Raw genomic sequence first — 16,886 nt, 5'->3', positions numbered from 1 at the left:
GGAGGAGGCAATTAAGGACACGGAGACCTCGGCATCCTGATATACGACCGGTGAGTGCTGCCGCACCTGGGCAGAGATGCCAGGTCTTTCCCAGAAAAAAGCTCAGTCCATTAGAGAGGAGCACCTTGGAGTAAATGTGATGGTAAATCACCAGGGATTACCAGCACAGACAGGAGCCTCAATTTGGACGGAGCTGAGCTTATTGGAGGATTTGTGGGCGTATTTTTTATACTTCTGACAGTCTGGGCAAGGAAATAGCTTCTTGCCGAGAGGATTTCTGCAAATAAAAGATGCTTTTTTGGAATTATTTGATTTTAAAAGATAAAAATAAGAGTCTTGCTGCAGTTTCAGGGCTGCACAATGTGTGTCGATATGGAAAAAAAAATAAAACAGACAACCGCATGACAGAAAACACACCACATCTCCTCTCCCAGTTGACACATGAAAGCTGGATGTTGTCATGGCGACGGACACAAACAAAAAACAGATTTCAGAAAGTGATGAATTATAATCAGACTACACGGTTCAGCGATACATTCGATAAGCGGCCAGTGCCTGGTACCTGAATAAAAACCTGAACACAAACTGACCGCAGAGTGTTTACGTCCTGCTTATCGGCTGTTTTAAAACGTGACCCGAAGTGAAAGATATTCATTTTTCTTCTTGCGGAAAAGAAGTGTTTTTGCGGTGAACCCGCCTGATCCCGTCTGATTCGTCCTCCCTACACGTAGCTGCATTAATCATGCTGCAGATACAGGGCCAAGCTGAGGAATGGGGCCTTGGCGTTGGAGCGTCTGGGGATTGAGGAGGAGAAGAAGAAGAAAGGGGGAGACTGGTGGAGGAGGAGGAGGGAGGAGGGCTGTGATGTGTTAATAAATAAAAGGCAGTTGTGTATGATGTTGACAGCTGGGTGGTCTGGTCCTCGTCATAGCCCTCCATGGCTACTCCTTACATTCCAGCGTCCGGGGGCTTATCCCCGACGGTGTGCACAAAGCTCACTCTCACGCTCAGGCTCAGTTCAAGGCTCAGGAGGAGGGCGGCCTTGGCCGAGCCTCCCCTACCAGCCCTCAGAGAAGCACATTTACACTCACAAAGCAAGGACTCCCTGCAGATACTGTATGCGCAGGCCCACAGAGATCGCATCTGGCAGGATGTCTTAACCCTTTGCAACACTACCAGGAGTTCTTGTGACAATCACGGTGGCTTTTCTACAAGTTTGGTATCTCTTCATCCCTGCGAGGCCTCGAACCGTGACACAAACACAAGCTGGATGGAAAAGTCAGACCCAAACGCACAAAACTTTGGCTCTTAAAGACATCTTCTGCCCCAAAAATATCTATACACAGGCAGACTTTCTTCGCCAAAGGAGTCTTAAAAGATCAAAAATGAGTCCTTCAAAGTTCTATTTTTTGCAAATCTGAAGCTACCAGTTCCTCAACACAGTGAACAAATAACTACAACATATCCAGAACATTAATCTTAAGGAACAAAAGAAACCACAGAAAAAGATTTTTTAATAGATAAATGAAAAGAGTTGCTTAGTTTTGCCAAACATAAGAACCAAAAATGTCTTTTCTTTAGCAATAAAAGTTTAATTTAATTTTCTGTATTGTTTTCACCCTAAAAATTGAAACGAGTCACATCTACAAAACTTTGTGTCCATTGATCTCATCTCTACCTGACATTCTAAACCCTGGCTGGAGAGGCTGACATCTATTTTATTGGCCAGAGGAGTCTTAAAAGATCACAATTTTGTTTTATTTTTGGCTAATCTGAAGCTAGAAATGTATGAACATGCCGAAAAACCTAACCACAGCACATCTAGAGCAGCATTGGCATCAATTAAAGGACTAAAGTGACTACATAAAAGAAAGGTTTTTGATGAATTAATGAATATATTTGCTTAGTTCCGCAAACATATGAACCTAAAAAGATGGTTCCTGACCAAAAATATATTTACTTTCATATTCATGGTTTGGAAAAAAACAAACAAAAAAACAAACATGGTTTGAGAGGCTGACATATTTTTTAAGTCCAAAAAATCTTCAAAGATCACAAATTAGTCCTTTAAAGTTTTATTTCTGGCTAATCTGGAGCCAGAAATTCCATCGACGCCCTTAAAACATAACTATGGCACATCCAGAGCAACACTAGCAATAATTTTAAAGTTGCATTTCTGGCCGAACTAAAAAAAAATTACAGAAGATTTTTTGACAGATTAATAAAGAGAGCTGCTTAGTTTTGCCAAGCATATGAACCAGAAAAGACGTCTCCGGGCCAAAAATAACTTACTTTAATATCGAAGGCTGAATGAATTTTCTGTATTGTTTTTATTACAACTCTCATAACCATGGTTTGAAATGCTGACACATTTTTTAGTCATACAGACCCATGTGGCTGTTATTTTCTCTACTTGACTTTCCAAACCTTGTTTTTGAGAGGCCAACATATTTTGTTAGCCAAAGAAGTCTTAAAAGTCTTGGAATTAGCTGATCTGAAGCTAGAAATTCCTCAACATGCTAAAAAAAAAACAACAGAACTATAAACACAATCAGAGCAACATTAGCTTCAATTAGAAGTTGTGTTTCTGGCTAAAGTAAAGAAACTACAGAAAATCCACCATCTGACTATCGATCTCGTCTCTACTCAACTTTCCAAACCATGTTTTGAGAGGCTGACACTTTTTTTAGCCAAATAAGACTTAAAAGACCACAAATTAGTCATTCAAAGTTATATTTCTGGCTGATCTGAAGCTGCAAGTTCATCAACATGCTGAAAAACAAACTAAACTACAGAAAACAAAGATTTTTAACAGATCAATGAATGGTTTTTGCGAAATATATGAACCGGAAAAGACGTTTCCTGCCCAAAAATATTTTTGCTTTCCATTATTTGTTCCAAGTATTTGGAGAATGAAGCACTTGGCAGGGTTGATGGTTTTTAGACTGATTCAAGCTGACTTTAGCCCCAATATGAACCCAAATAACAAACCGAGAGATGTGAGATAGCCGAGGCGTACAAACCTGACTGAGCTGTGAGCGTCCCGTACGACTGTGCCGAGCTGATCCCGTTGTCCAGCAGACACTGATACACTCCCTCATCCTGCGGCGTCACATCTGGAATGACAAGTGAGGATCCAGAGATCTGGAAGCGGTGCGACGGGCTGATGGGGTCGGCGTTGAACAGCCAGGTGATGTTCGGTGAAGGGTTTCCTTTTGCTACGCAAGTAAACTGAGCCGAAGAGCCGGGAGAGACGAGCTGGTTGCCGAGGTCCGAAACAGATACAGGCTCTGTGGAGGAGAAGATGAAGCATTAGCCTCAAAGTGAAGACCAGCGGTAAACCATACAACCTCTATTTCTGGTGCTTTTCTTACCGAGAACATTCACAGTATAGTTGGCGCTGACCACGGCCCCCCTCTCGGTCTCGGCAGAGCAGGTGTAGCTGCCTTCATCGCTCCTCGTCACCTTAACAAACACCAGGTTGTTGTGCTGTCGCTGGTGTGAAGGCCCCAGAGTGACCTCCTTACCGTTCTTAAACCACCTCGCTGTTGGCGCAGGACTACCGGACACGATACACTCCAACATCAGCGGCTGAGACTGCTGTACCGAAATCGTCATCGGGGAGGCTGGATAAACTATCCGCACCGAGGAGGAGGAGGAGGGGGCTGAATCTGAACAAATAATGAACCACGTTAGTGACAGAAAATACAGCTGATATGCAAAAACTTCAGTATCTTAAATTATCCGACTTACTTTTGACCAGCAGCTTAGTACCATGAGGCTGAACGATGGTTTCCCCGGTAACAGGGTTGACTGCACCACACTTATACATCCCCTGATGCCGGGCTGAAACAGAGACAATCTGAAGATTCCCAGATGGAAGAACTAAATAGTCACCTGAAAACAAAAAGGAAATATTTTAGTTACAACACAGACAACTTCAGCAGTATCTAGGCAGTGCATGTGAATTACATTATAAACAAAAAAAATAAAAATACATTTTATCATGGAAATTCAATGAACAACCAATTTATAGATAAAATAATTAAACAGAAATGTCTGATTTTGGCAAATCAGCATGTGCAGCTTTTTAATTTCCAACATAATAGGTTTAATTTTAGCCCAATTTTCACATTGTACCTACAATTTTTTCACCTCTTTTTGTAAATACTTGCATTTCTTGCACCTTATTTCTATTCCTGTTTCTTTGACCAGCATAATTTTCACTATAATTTCACTGTCTTTTGTACATTATTTTCTTATCAGTCTTAAATGCAGCATGTGTGAGCTACGGGACACCTTGAATTTCCCCAAGTGGATGAATAAAGTCTCTATCCATCTCTGTTTGGCTATTGTCTCAAAATATATAGAATTGCATCACCAAACGACTTGACTTGTGACTGACAGTGTCAACTTGTTCAAACTCGTAAATCGATATTGTATTGACAAATACTTAAAGAGCTTGATATTGAGTTTCCCCCTTTTCTTCTTAGATGACCAGTGTTACCCAGGAACATACTCAATGTTTCTTTAGATTCAAAACAAAGATTCTTTGATTTTTATTATATAAAATCAATGATGCCACATTTCATGTAAATAATTGAATAGAGATATTTTGGAATCTTAAAACTTGGACATTAGCACTACAATCTAAAACCTCTTCTTTTTACTGTAGTTTTGTTTCTTTGAAGGAGGTTTGGATGCAGAGAGTTTATTTATAATAACCAATCCAATGGTAAGCCACAGTTTTTCCATAAGGTCAACAATCAAAATACAAAAAACAAAAAAAGACAAAAAAAGAAAGGCACAATTTTTTTGCCAGTTCTTCCCAAACAGTCCCTGGGCCAGATGAGATATACAATCCCTCCAGTGAGTCTCCTCCCAGCTCATCTGGCCTTAAAACACCTCAACATCCCCCATAGGAGGAACTAGAAAATGTGGCTGGGAAGAGAGGGATCTGGAAAGACCGGTTTCATCTTCTGTTTCTGCAAACATAGATGAACAGATGCACCGTTATTCGCCCTTTTCAAACCCACCTGTTGACGCTTCCATCCAGTCCCCTCGTACTTTCAGTCTCGGAAGCGCTGCAGGGACGCTGCGCGGTACAGGACACTCTATAAGGACGGTGCTGCCTTCCTGTGCTGATAATGACCGCCGTCTGCCATCTTCATATTCTGATATTTCTGCATGGATCCAGAAAAAGAAGAGTCGCTCAATTAAACTCTGCAGAGCATCAGACATTCAACATGTTGTGAGTATCAGCGAACATGATCGGAACTACTTGAGTCGAGCTGTTTGTGTTGGATCGCCGACTTTGTTTATTGTTGCAGCGAGTGATTCTATTCGTGCCTGACGCGGCTTCAGATTGGGGTCAAACTCTTAGCGCAGTGTCCAAGAACAAGCAGCATCCCAGCAGGAACATAACAGTGTACACACAGGAAAGCCCGAGGCTCATTAAGGATACCGGTCAAGAGGCATCTGGACGGCTGCCCGAGCAAAAAACTCCTACTGCTTCCTTCCACGTCGGCCACTCAGCAGCAGGCAGCCGAGGACAAGCATTCTTTCTAAGTGCTCAACACTCACAAAATGGCCTTCCTCTTTCTCGGGGACATTTCCTCTCTTTCTTTAACACTCTGCTTTGAAGTGAGTAGAACAGAAGTGTGCTTTTGCTGGATCTCTACCTGCTATGGCCACACGTGCGAGGCGGCTGGCAATGGCCGAGCCATCGTCTGAGCGAGCGACGCACTGGTAGACGCCGGCGTGGACGGAGGCCAGGGAGGAGATGGTGATGGAGCCCCGGCTGAGCTCCACGTCAGGCAGCGTGTTGGCATCTAAAGGGAGGCCTCTGAAGCGCCAGGAAACCACCGCCGACGGAGGAGTTACTGAGCATCGAAGACGAGCTACGGAACCTCGACTCTGCACCAAGGAGGCAGGTTCAGAGCGGAAAGAAGGATATTGAGCTGGAGAGGAAAGAAAACAGGTTTAAAAATCACAGATTCTCATTAGATCTTTGCTTCCACCTTCAACACAACAAATGCATGCGACTCCAAGGTGAATTAAACTCAACCAAAATTTGTTGGGGGTTTTAGTATTTTGAGTGAACCAACACTATAAATGTGCAACATTTAAAGCTCAAAGTGGTTTTTACTAGATTGTATTCACCGTGCACCTAAACTTTGGGGAATTCAGACTTTCAATTTCATCCTTTTACTTCCAGCTGCTCTTCTTTCAGTCGTTTTAACACTTAAATGCACCAATTAATATTCTATTGTTATCCAAGTCTATTTATATGCCGACATCTTTTATTTTCTCACTTTAAATAATGTTTTTTCATGAATTTTCTGTATTGCTGCCGTTTAGCAAATTCAAAAGACCTACTTTTGACAAAGCATGTGGCCAGTGTTTTAATCTTTACTTCACCTTTGAAACCTTGTTTTGAGAGGGTTACACACTGTTTTAGCTAAAGGAGTCTTAAAAGATAAATTAGAACTTTAAAGTTTGGTTTTTTTTGCTAATCTGACGCTTGAAATTCATCAACAAGCTGAAAAAAGAACTCCAAGACATCCAAAGCAACATTAGCCTCAATTAGAAGTTGTTTATATGGCTTCCTAATGAACATAAATTAAATATTCAAGCTCTTTTTTGCTCTGTTTCAAGCTCAAATATTTCTTAAGAATAATATCTGTTCCTTTACCTGCTATAATTACTCCTTTCTACCTCAGAGGTTAGGTAGTATACATTAAGTTTACCATTTCATCTTATTGTTACGTGACTTTCTATTTTTCTCATGTTTTGAAAGAAATTTCTTCGATAATGTCCCTTTATTTATTGCACAGCCTTCTCTCACAGTCACTTTGCATTCCAGTGCACATAAAAACTCTTGAATCCTGATTACTGTGGTTTGAAACTGATAAAACCTGCATGAATAAATGCTGCACAGAGATGCAAAGTTGGTGCAATCATCACCATAAGCCACACCTTCCACATACACTACTATTCAGAAGTTTGGGATCACCCAGGCAATTTCATGTTTTCCATGAAAACTCACACTTTTATTCATGTGCTAACATAACTGCACAAGGGTTTTCTAATCATCAGTTAGCTTTTCAACACCATTAGCTAACACAATGCAGCATTAGAACACAGGAGTGCTGGTTGGTGGAAAAGTTTCTCTGTACCCCTATGGAGATATTTCATTAAAATTCAGCCATTTCCAGTTAGAACAATCATTTCCCACATAAACAATGTCTAGACTGGATTTCTGATTAAGGTAATGTTATCTTCAATTAAAAAAAAAAATGACATTAAGTGAACCCAAACTTTTTAACAGCAGCGTCTGCACATGAACACAATGATCTGTGGTTAAAACAAACTGCAAGCTGTAAGCAGAAAAGCTACTTACATGAGCAGCTGATGAGCAGGGACTGGCTGAGACACAGCACAGTGGACAGGAGGACCCTTAGGCCACTGTCCATGGTGCACTTTGGCCCCTGCCAGCGGCCTTGATGCCCAGTTCGGACGCCCTCGTCTGGTCGGCAAACCTGCAACACAAAAACAAGTCCGCAGACACGTCAAACTAAAGCTCTGAGTGGAAGAAACGCCTCGGAAAGAGACGTAAATTAACAGCAAAGCAAGCCGGAGGAGGGAGTTCGAAAAAAAATCTATTAGTTTCCAAATGAATCCTGAACGACAATCCTCCTAATCTTCCCGACACATCCTCTTTACACACTCCTTGATCTCTGCCTCCCACCCTCTCCTCACCCACTCCAGGGTCTCCACAGAGGCAGGAATGTCGTCCAGCCTCTCTCCCGCTAATGGAGTAGCTGTGGAGAGACTGTCGCCTCACTCTTAATATCACTCTCTTGTCACACTGTGCTGCTTCCTCATAGGTTCACTGTAGCCTGAAGTGCAGGCCAGACACACACGGGGAGACAAGAGAGGAGACAGAAAAGGAGTGGAGGGCACGTAATTAGGAGCATTCCTTCTATCCTTTTCAACCCGACCCCCTCCCAGTGCGGCACCTCCTCCTCCTTTTACTGAGAGTAATCCGGGCAGGCTTTGATCCCAGGTTCCTGGTTGGTAACCGGGGTTTGAGCCTGAGGCCGGAGGGACAATGACCGTCCAGCTGCGATATTCACACTGGAGGCTTCGGTGGCTCGCAGACATTAGCGGAAGGGCCGACCGAGGCTGACGGGTGGGTCAAATTAAAAGGCCTGGGTGGGATCGGTGGAGCTGAACAGGTTTCTAACCCTCATTCTCCAACTTGAACACTGTTTCATGTGCGCCACAATCGAGCAGGTCAGCCCGGTTAGCCTCCTCTCCAGGCGAGAAAGCGAAAAGCTGTGAGGAACAGCTCCGACTGTGAACGTTTACTCTCATTATGAGCAAATCTTTTCATTTCTTACGCCGCTAGAACTAACCGAATCAAGAAGCAAACACACGGATCTGTAGCTCTTCATGTAATTAGTATAATGATGTGTTTGGAAGACATGGAGGGAAGTCTGTACGTTTGTAATCGCAGTCAGCTTTTCTCAACGTACTGTAATTAATGTGTCAAGCTTTCACTGTGAGGTTTCAGAAAAATAACAGAAGTGGAAAACCATCTTCCTCTGAGAAAAGGCTACTGTACTACTGTAATTTTAAGATAAATCCACCAAAGCCATTACAAAAAGTAAAGCAAATGCTGTTTTGTTTTGTTTTTTAGCATCAGCCACACAGGTAAGTGCTGATTTTTGAATATTTTACTGTTTTTCTCCATCTTGCTGCAAGAAAAGGCAGTTCTCAAGTCAAACTAGAGTTTTACTGCAATGCTAATACTTAAAAATGTCAAAATTGAATGCTTTTTGGGTTAAATTGGGGAGGGGGAGAGAGAGAGAGAGAGAGAGAGAGAGAGAGAGAGAGAGAGAGAGAGAGAGAAATAAACTCTTCCAGCTTCTGGCTCACGCCCCCTTCTCACCCCGAGGTCAAAGGTCAGGGAGGAGCAGAGGGAGAGGATGAACCAGCGGGTGTCTGGTGGCCCTGGACCAGCCCCTAAAGGTCACCACCAGCTCCCAGCGCTTCACTCACACACTGCGTAAAAGCACTTAAAAGCAACATTAAAAGCCGGTAAAGACAATGGTGCAGCTTGATTCTGACTCCAACCAGGATTTCCTAGCGTGCTACAGCGCATATAAGGTGTACGTTTTGCATTTCAGCCTCCGGTTTAAGTGTGTGCATGCTCATTCAGGCACATCAAACCCACATCTTTGCAGGCTGGCGTTTCTCCATCCCACGAGTTCCAACAGGCCCTCCACACTGCCCCCATGTCATCAGTGGAAACTATCTTTCTCTCCCTGCCGGAATAATGATATATAATTACAATAATAACAACAGTGCTGCAACAATGCACAACCAAGCAAGCAGGGCTATGCTGGCTCACAGTCTGATGGGAAAACGGAGCCGATTCTGCTTCCCTCTGCATCTACTTTTCTTACTCTCTCACGGTTATTTAAATCGAACGGTTGTCCCAGAAGATGCACCGGTTGGGCACTAAAGTTCCGACTGGATGCCCTTCTGTAAACACACACACACAGCTGCCTATCTGGTGCATCGATCTGGCGCAACGAGGAAACACAAGGGCATCATTCCTGCTTCTTATCCGTTTGGCTTTCCTCTGACATCCGCCACCATGAAAACCCATCTCAGTGGAGACAGACACTGTGAGGATATCTTGCATCCTTCATCGCAGGAGACTCGCCCCGATGCTGGCAGCACACCGGCGGCATGGAAAAGGCAAGTCCTGTTTCCTCTCTGCAGAAGATGCCCAGACAAAAGCTGGAGTGGCCCTTTGACAGAGGGGGAAGTCCCTGTCAAATGAAGTCTGATCAGCCTGTGGCCAGTCCACTCCCTCACTGCTCTGCTTCTCAAAGCTCCAGATTTTACTACTTTAAAGGGGGGGGGGGGATGTGTGTTCCAGATTTCTCCCTCCGATCCCAAATCTGATCTTGTGTTACCCTCTGGTTTTGCACTTATGTTGTAGATGCATGGCCATTCTGAAAGCATGATCTCCCAGCTATAAATTGAAGAGACATCCTGCATTAAAAAAAAAGAAAAAGAAAAACCAACTCTGTGCTGTTGAAAGTCGATACGCAGACGTAAGGACGGTTTATGAAAATAAATGAGGTGGATGTCAGCGAGTTCAAGTGGAAAAGTTCCTATTTTTTCGGGTGTGGGGGTTGACCCATGTGTGTTTGGGGAAATGTTTGACTGACACCTGGCTTAGCAGTGTGAAAGCAAGAAAACACATCAGTCTTCTTGGTCTTCCGCGGCGTTTTTCTGCTTCATCTGTCACGCTGCCTTCCGGAGGAATCCTGAGTGGAGATGTTCTGTCGAGGGGCAGCGCCTTTATTTATCCATCTGGGGAGTAATACAAGACTCCGACACAGGAATAGAACCATCCATCCCCTTGTAGGACAAGAGGGATTCCTGGTGATGACACAGGAGAAAATAAACACACTGACAGGCTGCCCTCAGGGAAGGGAAAGGGATTAGAGTTCCCGGGCGGTTAGCACCTGCACTTCTTTTTTGGCTTCCTCTTTGCAGGAACTACTTAAAGCCCCATCTGCCCCCATGTGGGGCTGGGCCCATATCATTGTCATATTGGGTAAACAGGGACAAAAGCAACGCGGCCAGGCATCAAAGAGCTGGAGGGCAGAGAAGGAACAGGTCACAACTGGTGCCGCCGACTGAGGCTTCACAAGACTGCACAGCTGAGTGAAAGCCAGCAGCAAACATCATGAAGCAGCTGAAGGAGTTTGATAAACAGCGGCTGATCCTGAATCAATAGGAGAATGGTACAAATCCAACTATTTGAAAAGTTTATCTTGGGGGGGGGGGGAAATTAAAAAAAAAAAAGGGAGAGCAGGGTACTTGAACGGAGCTTCCAGTTGGAGATTGAGATGTCAAAAAGTAAGAGATCAGTGGGGTGTAAGAGAGAGCAAGTCTTTTCTGGTATGATGGTATAATCTGACCTGTGCGCTGAAGCTGATTCACATGCTATACCCCAAACCTGTCTGCACTCGCCCCACATCTCCCTGACAGAGGATCTGCAGCGCACACATTCCTCAACTCCACAGAGGAAAAGAAAGAGACAGAAAGAGACACACACACATAAGCAAGAGATGGGAGATAAATTCAAAAAACTGGATGATGAGAGGCAATGAGAGGAGGGGGGAGAAAACTATGGAGAGAAAGGCTCTGTGGGAGAGGAGGTAAAAGGAGACGGGGGTAAAAAGAGGTGAAACATTCACTGGGAGGTGAAAAGTTGCCAAGCCTCTTTCTTTCTCCTCCCTCTTTTATTTGGCTCAAAGATAGAGACATACAGATAATGGCATCCACGTATGTGCCAAAAACTGACTGATGATTCAGCCCGACTACATTCAGTAAACTTGGGAAGAACCTTTTCCGACGGAGGAGACTCTAAGGGACCATTATGGGCTTCTTCTATTGGTTCGGGCGAGTCCTGCGAGGCAGCCTGGGGCCACAGAGAAAAACTAATGAGTGGAAACACTGGCCTAACTTTGTCTGATTAAAGACTGAGATGTTATTAAAAAAAAGTGGGACAGAAGGGGGAAGAAAGAGACATGATTTGGAATGAACTCTGGGAATTAGTAGGAAAAGGAAGGGGGTGCTTTTTTTGTTGTTGTATTGCATTCAAGGTTGATCCATCATGCAAAGTCTGTTCAATAAATCATTAAAAGTGGAGATAAAGTTGATGCATCGTCAGGAGAACGGAGCATCACTAGCCCAGGAGGGTGACAACGGAGGCAGGTTCAGGTCCAGATTACACGTCTGTGGTGTGGGATCAGACTGCAGGAGGAGTGAAAGGAGAAGAGGCCTCCGGGGATCAGACAGTCACATCCCACAAAGCCCTGTTTACCAAGGACACACAGCCCACCTCCTCCTCCCCACAACGCCTCCAAACCCTCCCGAAGTGCCAGGGCCGGGACCTGGGAGACAGCGCTAATTCTACCCTCGGGCTTGTTGGCCAAGGACACAAACAGAGTTTGAAAAAAAAAAAAAAAAAAGGGGGGAGGAGGTGGGGGAGAAAGATTGAGACGGAGCGGGAGAGAGAGTGGGGACTGAATGGTACAGTATGCAAGACCCATCTTAATTGGCGATTGTTCTGCAACGTCTTGTTTTTCCTGGGAATCTGTGAGGGGGGGTACAGGAGGGCGAGGGAGGTACGGTTGTTTCCCAAGGTCCTGAACAGCAGGATTAACCACGGGGGCGAAACTCAATAGCAGCCTCGGACACTGGAAACAGATCCCCGGGTATCGCCACCATACATGGCCACCTCGAGACCTTTTGCAAAGCGCATGTAACTAACAACCCTTGGCCATTGTCTGAGCTCTCTGGGCCCTTCCAGCTGATTTCACAGGCCTTTCAGCCCGCACGGGGGCGGAGGGGGGCAACGTTTGCTCAGACGAAAAGGTAATTCTGATGGAAAGGAGGAATGCACAAGAAGGCCCTCTCTGCCCGCAGGGTGTGTTATAACACTGATCTCCAACATGTGCCAAGAGTCTGATTCATCACGGCAAGTGAGAGGGGAGCTGGGATTGTGCAGCCGTGGCACCAGGGCAGGAGGCCACAGATTCACATTCCTCAATATCAGTCCTGATTAGAGAGATGATGAGAAAACGGGCTGATGCAGGGGAGGGGAAAAATATGATCGAGTCTGGCCGAACGTCTTGAAAACGTCCATCTTGTTCGATGCTATCTGTGTTTTTAAAACGCTGTTGTGTGGGCTGTGAATTACGGGCATACGGTGATCTGATCCAGCTGCCCCCACCTCGTCTGCCGACTCTCCCCAAACTTCTCCTGGATTCCATCACCGCCCGAGTCTCTACGGCAACGAACCGGCAAAGACGCAGACAACAGTTTCTGTTCAGTCTCCTCCAGATAGATCCCTGGCTGCCGACCAAAAGCACTTTCAAATTAAAACATACGTTAAATAATGTCATTTCAAGCATGCGCAGCGAAAAAAACAAAATGACAACATGTCTAAATAGATACTAACTAGAGTATTACAAAGTCTGCGTTTAAAAAAATGGGGGCGAAAACTCAACTGGGTCTTCTTTGTTTGTCACTTGAGAGGCGTGAGAAAGAAAGTACACACAGCGCATTTTCATTTCTCAGAATGATGAATTGACTCAGAGTATAATAGAGTGATGGCTGTATATTCACTGGGAAGGATTTATGGGAGAGAAAGCCTCGCTTGCGACAACCTGAACTCCACAGAACGAAAACAAACACATGTAAAAAGGTTAAAATATAATTAGTCTTCTTCCCCAATTCCACAAATCTCTTCCAAAAAGCCAAACAAACAAACCAGCTCCCTTATACGTACAAGTCTGAGGAGGCCAAAGATAAATACACACTCCCAAACAGAGTGTGTAAATGCTTTATTTAGTTTGTCTAAATGTTTATCCATGTCTCCTTGTAACACATCCTCGCTTGTTGTGCGGCAATCGAGTGATCGCAAAACAAACTCGGCGGTGATACATCAACACACGCGTCGTCTGAGTTTCCACTTCTGGCTCGCGGTCAAACTGTAAAAACCTCGACGAGTAAAAACGCTCAGGGTCGCGGCTGCTTTTTTGCAGCAGCGCCGGAGGTGAGAAGAGCCTTTGGAAGATGACGTAGCGCCGCTCGGATGGTGCCAAGAGAAACACAAGCATCATGACAACACCAAAACACAGAGAAAATACAGCAACCAAGCTAACTCAGGGCATTCTTTGCTTAGGTTGGTGTTTGCTACTGTGTGAAAGTGCCACAAAGTCATGACAGTGATTTATTTCACTTGATTAAAGTCAGTCAAACCAGAGACGTGTTTTCATCCATCGCCAGGCAGAACTACACCCGCAGGATCTTAAAACATCTGCAGAACAATGCAGAAGGCCATTTTATCCCTTCCACTTACATTCCTGCACTCACTTTGAATATCTTTTATAAATAGGGGGTTCCACTGCTCCCTAAAGGCCCACATCTTGGAGAAGGGAAGGCCCAAAATGGCACCCATAACCACAGGCCCGGAGGCAGCAGCAGCAGCACCCACACTGCCTTACACTCTGATCTGGGAGAAAAACAGCCCTTCAAACAAGAAGCCTGTTAGTCAGCTGAAGGGGAGTGCCAGCCGCTAGTTTTGCCTTAATATAGTCTTGCTGATCCCTGCGCTGGCTTTTCAACAGCGCACACATTCTGGTCCGCAGAAAACCCATGTCAGATGTGACTTATTGGTTCAGCATTTGAAATAGAAAGCTGTGGTCACTCGTAGTTTCAAGTAGAAGAAGAAGAAGGGGAAGGAGGAGGAACTTTTGGGGCCTGAGCCGAGGTGATGGACGAATGCAGGCGTATCCAGGAGGGTCGGTTACAGGAAGGGAGAAAGAAATGAAATCCTGCAAACAGGAAGACGCTGAGGATGCAAAAAGAAAAGAAAAAATTCCCCCTCGCATGTTCTAAAATACTTGAGTTGTCAGCAAGGGTCCGGTTCACAAGTTCACTCCCTGAAATCTTCCCTGGGGCTGAGGAATCATTCGGAAAATGACAAGAGACAAGACTGGAGAACAATGGGGTTCATCGCAGATTTGCAGGAGGAAAACTGTTGCTTTTTTGTCTTGTATAACATCACTTTAATCCCTTTTTATTCTGTCACACATGTGGTGCTCTGCATCATGTTAACGACACAAATACTGCCAAAAAAAGACACTCCCTGAAATGATTAGGATCCCATAAATAAAAAGGCATCCAGAGAAAGTAACTGCAGTGTGCAACAAGTAGCTCTTTTTTTGTTTTGTTTTTAAATCAAGTATAAGATCTGACCTACATACCATTTTCCTGCATCCTACTGTGTCACACTTTGGGCTCCTGACCGTCTACTTCGAGGCGTTTTCATTATCTGCAGGCTCCTGGCCGGCATGTTTTCCCCTCAAAGCTCCATGTGTGGTATTGGTTTACATTCCCTTATCATATCGAGGACGTATATATTTAGTGGAGGCCTGTATTTCCATTACAGCAACGGGAAAGCTAACAGTCCTGGGAGGAGAAGCAGGCTCCTCTCTGCAGCCTGCACAGCTTCATCACGCTGCTTTTCGGTGGCTGGCTGGAAACATCTGTTTCTGCTGCTCCCAAAAACTGTTTGTTTGTCTTAACAATTACGCCCCGATGTTTCTCATTTCATTTCTCAAATCTCTCGAAAGTCATTATCCAGTTTCAGGTCCTTCAAGGTTCTGAATTTGCAAGAAACTCGACACGGGCATCTGTTGAAAGGCGTCGTATACACTCCGGGCTACAGTCGGCTCACCTTTGACATTTCAGAAGAAGTCGTAGCGGAGGAAGCATGCGGCTTATCTGTAACCTCCTGGACTAGCATGCTTTGGGTAGCCGGTGTAAGGCTGTTTGGATCATCTGTCAGAGTCGGGTAGAGGGGTGAGAATGGAAGAAATGAGCAGAGGGCGGGGAGTGGGGGGATCCCACTGAGAGAAATATGTGTTGTGCAGTTAAAATAATGACAGTGTGAGCTCAGAGGAGATAAGAAGTGCTGATAAAGACAGCTTTGCATAAACACAAGTGACACCTCCAGCTACTGCGCTCGCTTCAATGTACCGGAGTCCACTCACAGTTTGTCCTGAGAGGAGGAAAGTGAAGTCTTCTTTCTTTCCCCCCCCTTGTTGGCGCTGCAGCTGCAGGGTGCACTCACCAACCCAGCAGTGGCACCGTTTTCTGCGACCTGCCCATCTTTTCCCAGCGACCCGCCGCTCATGGCTGCTGGGTGTTGTCAATCAGCACCCCCCCCTTGAACATGGGGGCTCTTTGGCTCGCTGCCCAAAACTCCCCTCTGTCCATCTAATGGGAGCCTGGGTCTGTCCTTGACGAATGGGAGCTGAAGCCAGAGTTAGAAAATGGGAAAAACGCCGCAGCATGACTCAATCCCTGAGCAATGAGAGGAGAAAGGAGGCCTGTGTGTCAGGAGTTCAAAACCCAACACAGGTTTTACTTTGGGAAATTCTGCTTTTCATACTAAGGAGCTGAAATGGATTAGCAATCAAGAGACTTACAAGACTTTAATTCCAGAAAGTCAAAATATTGTGAGGATGATGAAAAATAACACGGCCACTCGACTTTTCCCCCCTCCTCGTTTTATCACTCTCGAAACATTTTTCTTGGGCAAAAGGTTGATCCTTCAGTGCAATAATACGACAGATTGTAGCGCGAAACCAAATAAACAAGCAAACCGCGTTGTGATTTGGGTTTTAGGTTCGTTTCCTCTCGCTCCGGGGCCAGAGCTGAGGTCTGCTGCCTGGGCATGGAGGAAAGTTAGAATGTGGGTGGCGCCCAAAATATACTTTAGTCACCCACTTACACACCCTCTTCCCACCGCACTCACCTCAGACAGACCTTCAGCCACTTATCCATCACTGAAACTCTTTACCAGCTGAAAATATCACTGCAGCCTCATCAATAACTCAATTTATGGTCAATCTATGAAGAGAAAAAAACGGAGAAAATGCAGATTGCAGCTTTGCAGAGCCCAAATTAACAGGAAAAAGCATGTAAAAAGCTAAAATTAGGTAGAGTTGGATAGTTTTTCTTTTCGTTTGTGACTTAAAATTGTCTGTCAATCACCTAATGAACCAATCAGACGAGTGCTAACCAAAAAAACCCTGCTTTACTCAACTGAAAAAAGGGGAAAATGCAGATTTCAGCATTGCCGAGCCCAAACTAGCAGAAAAGAAATCGTATATAATGCTAAAATTAGGTATCGTTGCCTAGTTTTTCTTTGCATTAATGACATAAGTTGTCAGTCAATCACGAAATCGGCCAATCAGACGAGCAGTAAATATAAACAA

The 16,886-nt window shown here is 44.7% G+C and overlaps 1 protein-coding gene across 2 annotated transcripts in view; it reads right to left on the bottom strand.

Moving 5' to 3' along the window:
- cdon (cell adhesion associated, oncogene regulated) overlaps nucleotides 1-16,886 on the bottom strand; it is a 42,007-nt gene that overhangs the window by 21,477 nt on the left and 3,644 nt on the right. Inside the window, exons 1-7 of one of the 2 annotated variants that reach the window (XM_051957677.1) lie at nucleotides 7,762-7,906; nucleotides 7,403-7,541; nucleotides 5,682-5,960; nucleotides 5,037-5,183; nucleotides 3,754-3,897; nucleotides 3,375-3,671; nucleotides 3,024-3,290 (exon numbers count right to left, since the gene is read on the bottom strand). In XM_051957677.1, coding sequence (XP_051813637.1) covers nucleotides 3,024-3,290; nucleotides 3,375-3,671; nucleotides 3,754-3,897; nucleotides 5,037-5,183; nucleotides 5,682-5,960; nucleotides 7,403-7,475 — 1,207 coding nt within the window. In that variant the 5' untranslated portion in view covers nucleotides 7,476-7,541; nucleotides 7,762-7,906. Of the gene's footprint in view, nucleotides 1-3,023; nucleotides 3,291-3,374; nucleotides 3,672-3,753; nucleotides 3,898-5,036; nucleotides 5,184-5,681; nucleotides 5,961-7,402; nucleotides 7,542-7,761; nucleotides 7,907-16,886 lie in introns of those variants that run through there. The other variant, XM_022202775.2, reaches the window with a different exon arrangement.

This window comes from Acanthochromis polyacanthus, chromosome 13, assembly GCF_021347895.1.
Source record: "Acanthochromis polyacanthus isolate Apoly-LR-REF ecotype Palm Island chromosome 13, KAUST_Apoly_ChrSc, whole genome shotgun sequence".
Classification (NCBI taxonomy): Eukaryota; Metazoa; Chordata; class Actinopteri; family Pomacentridae; genus Acanthochromis; species Acanthochromis polyacanthus.
Note: the sequence above shows the minus strand (reverse complement) of the source record. Positions and strands in the feature narration are given on the sequence as shown.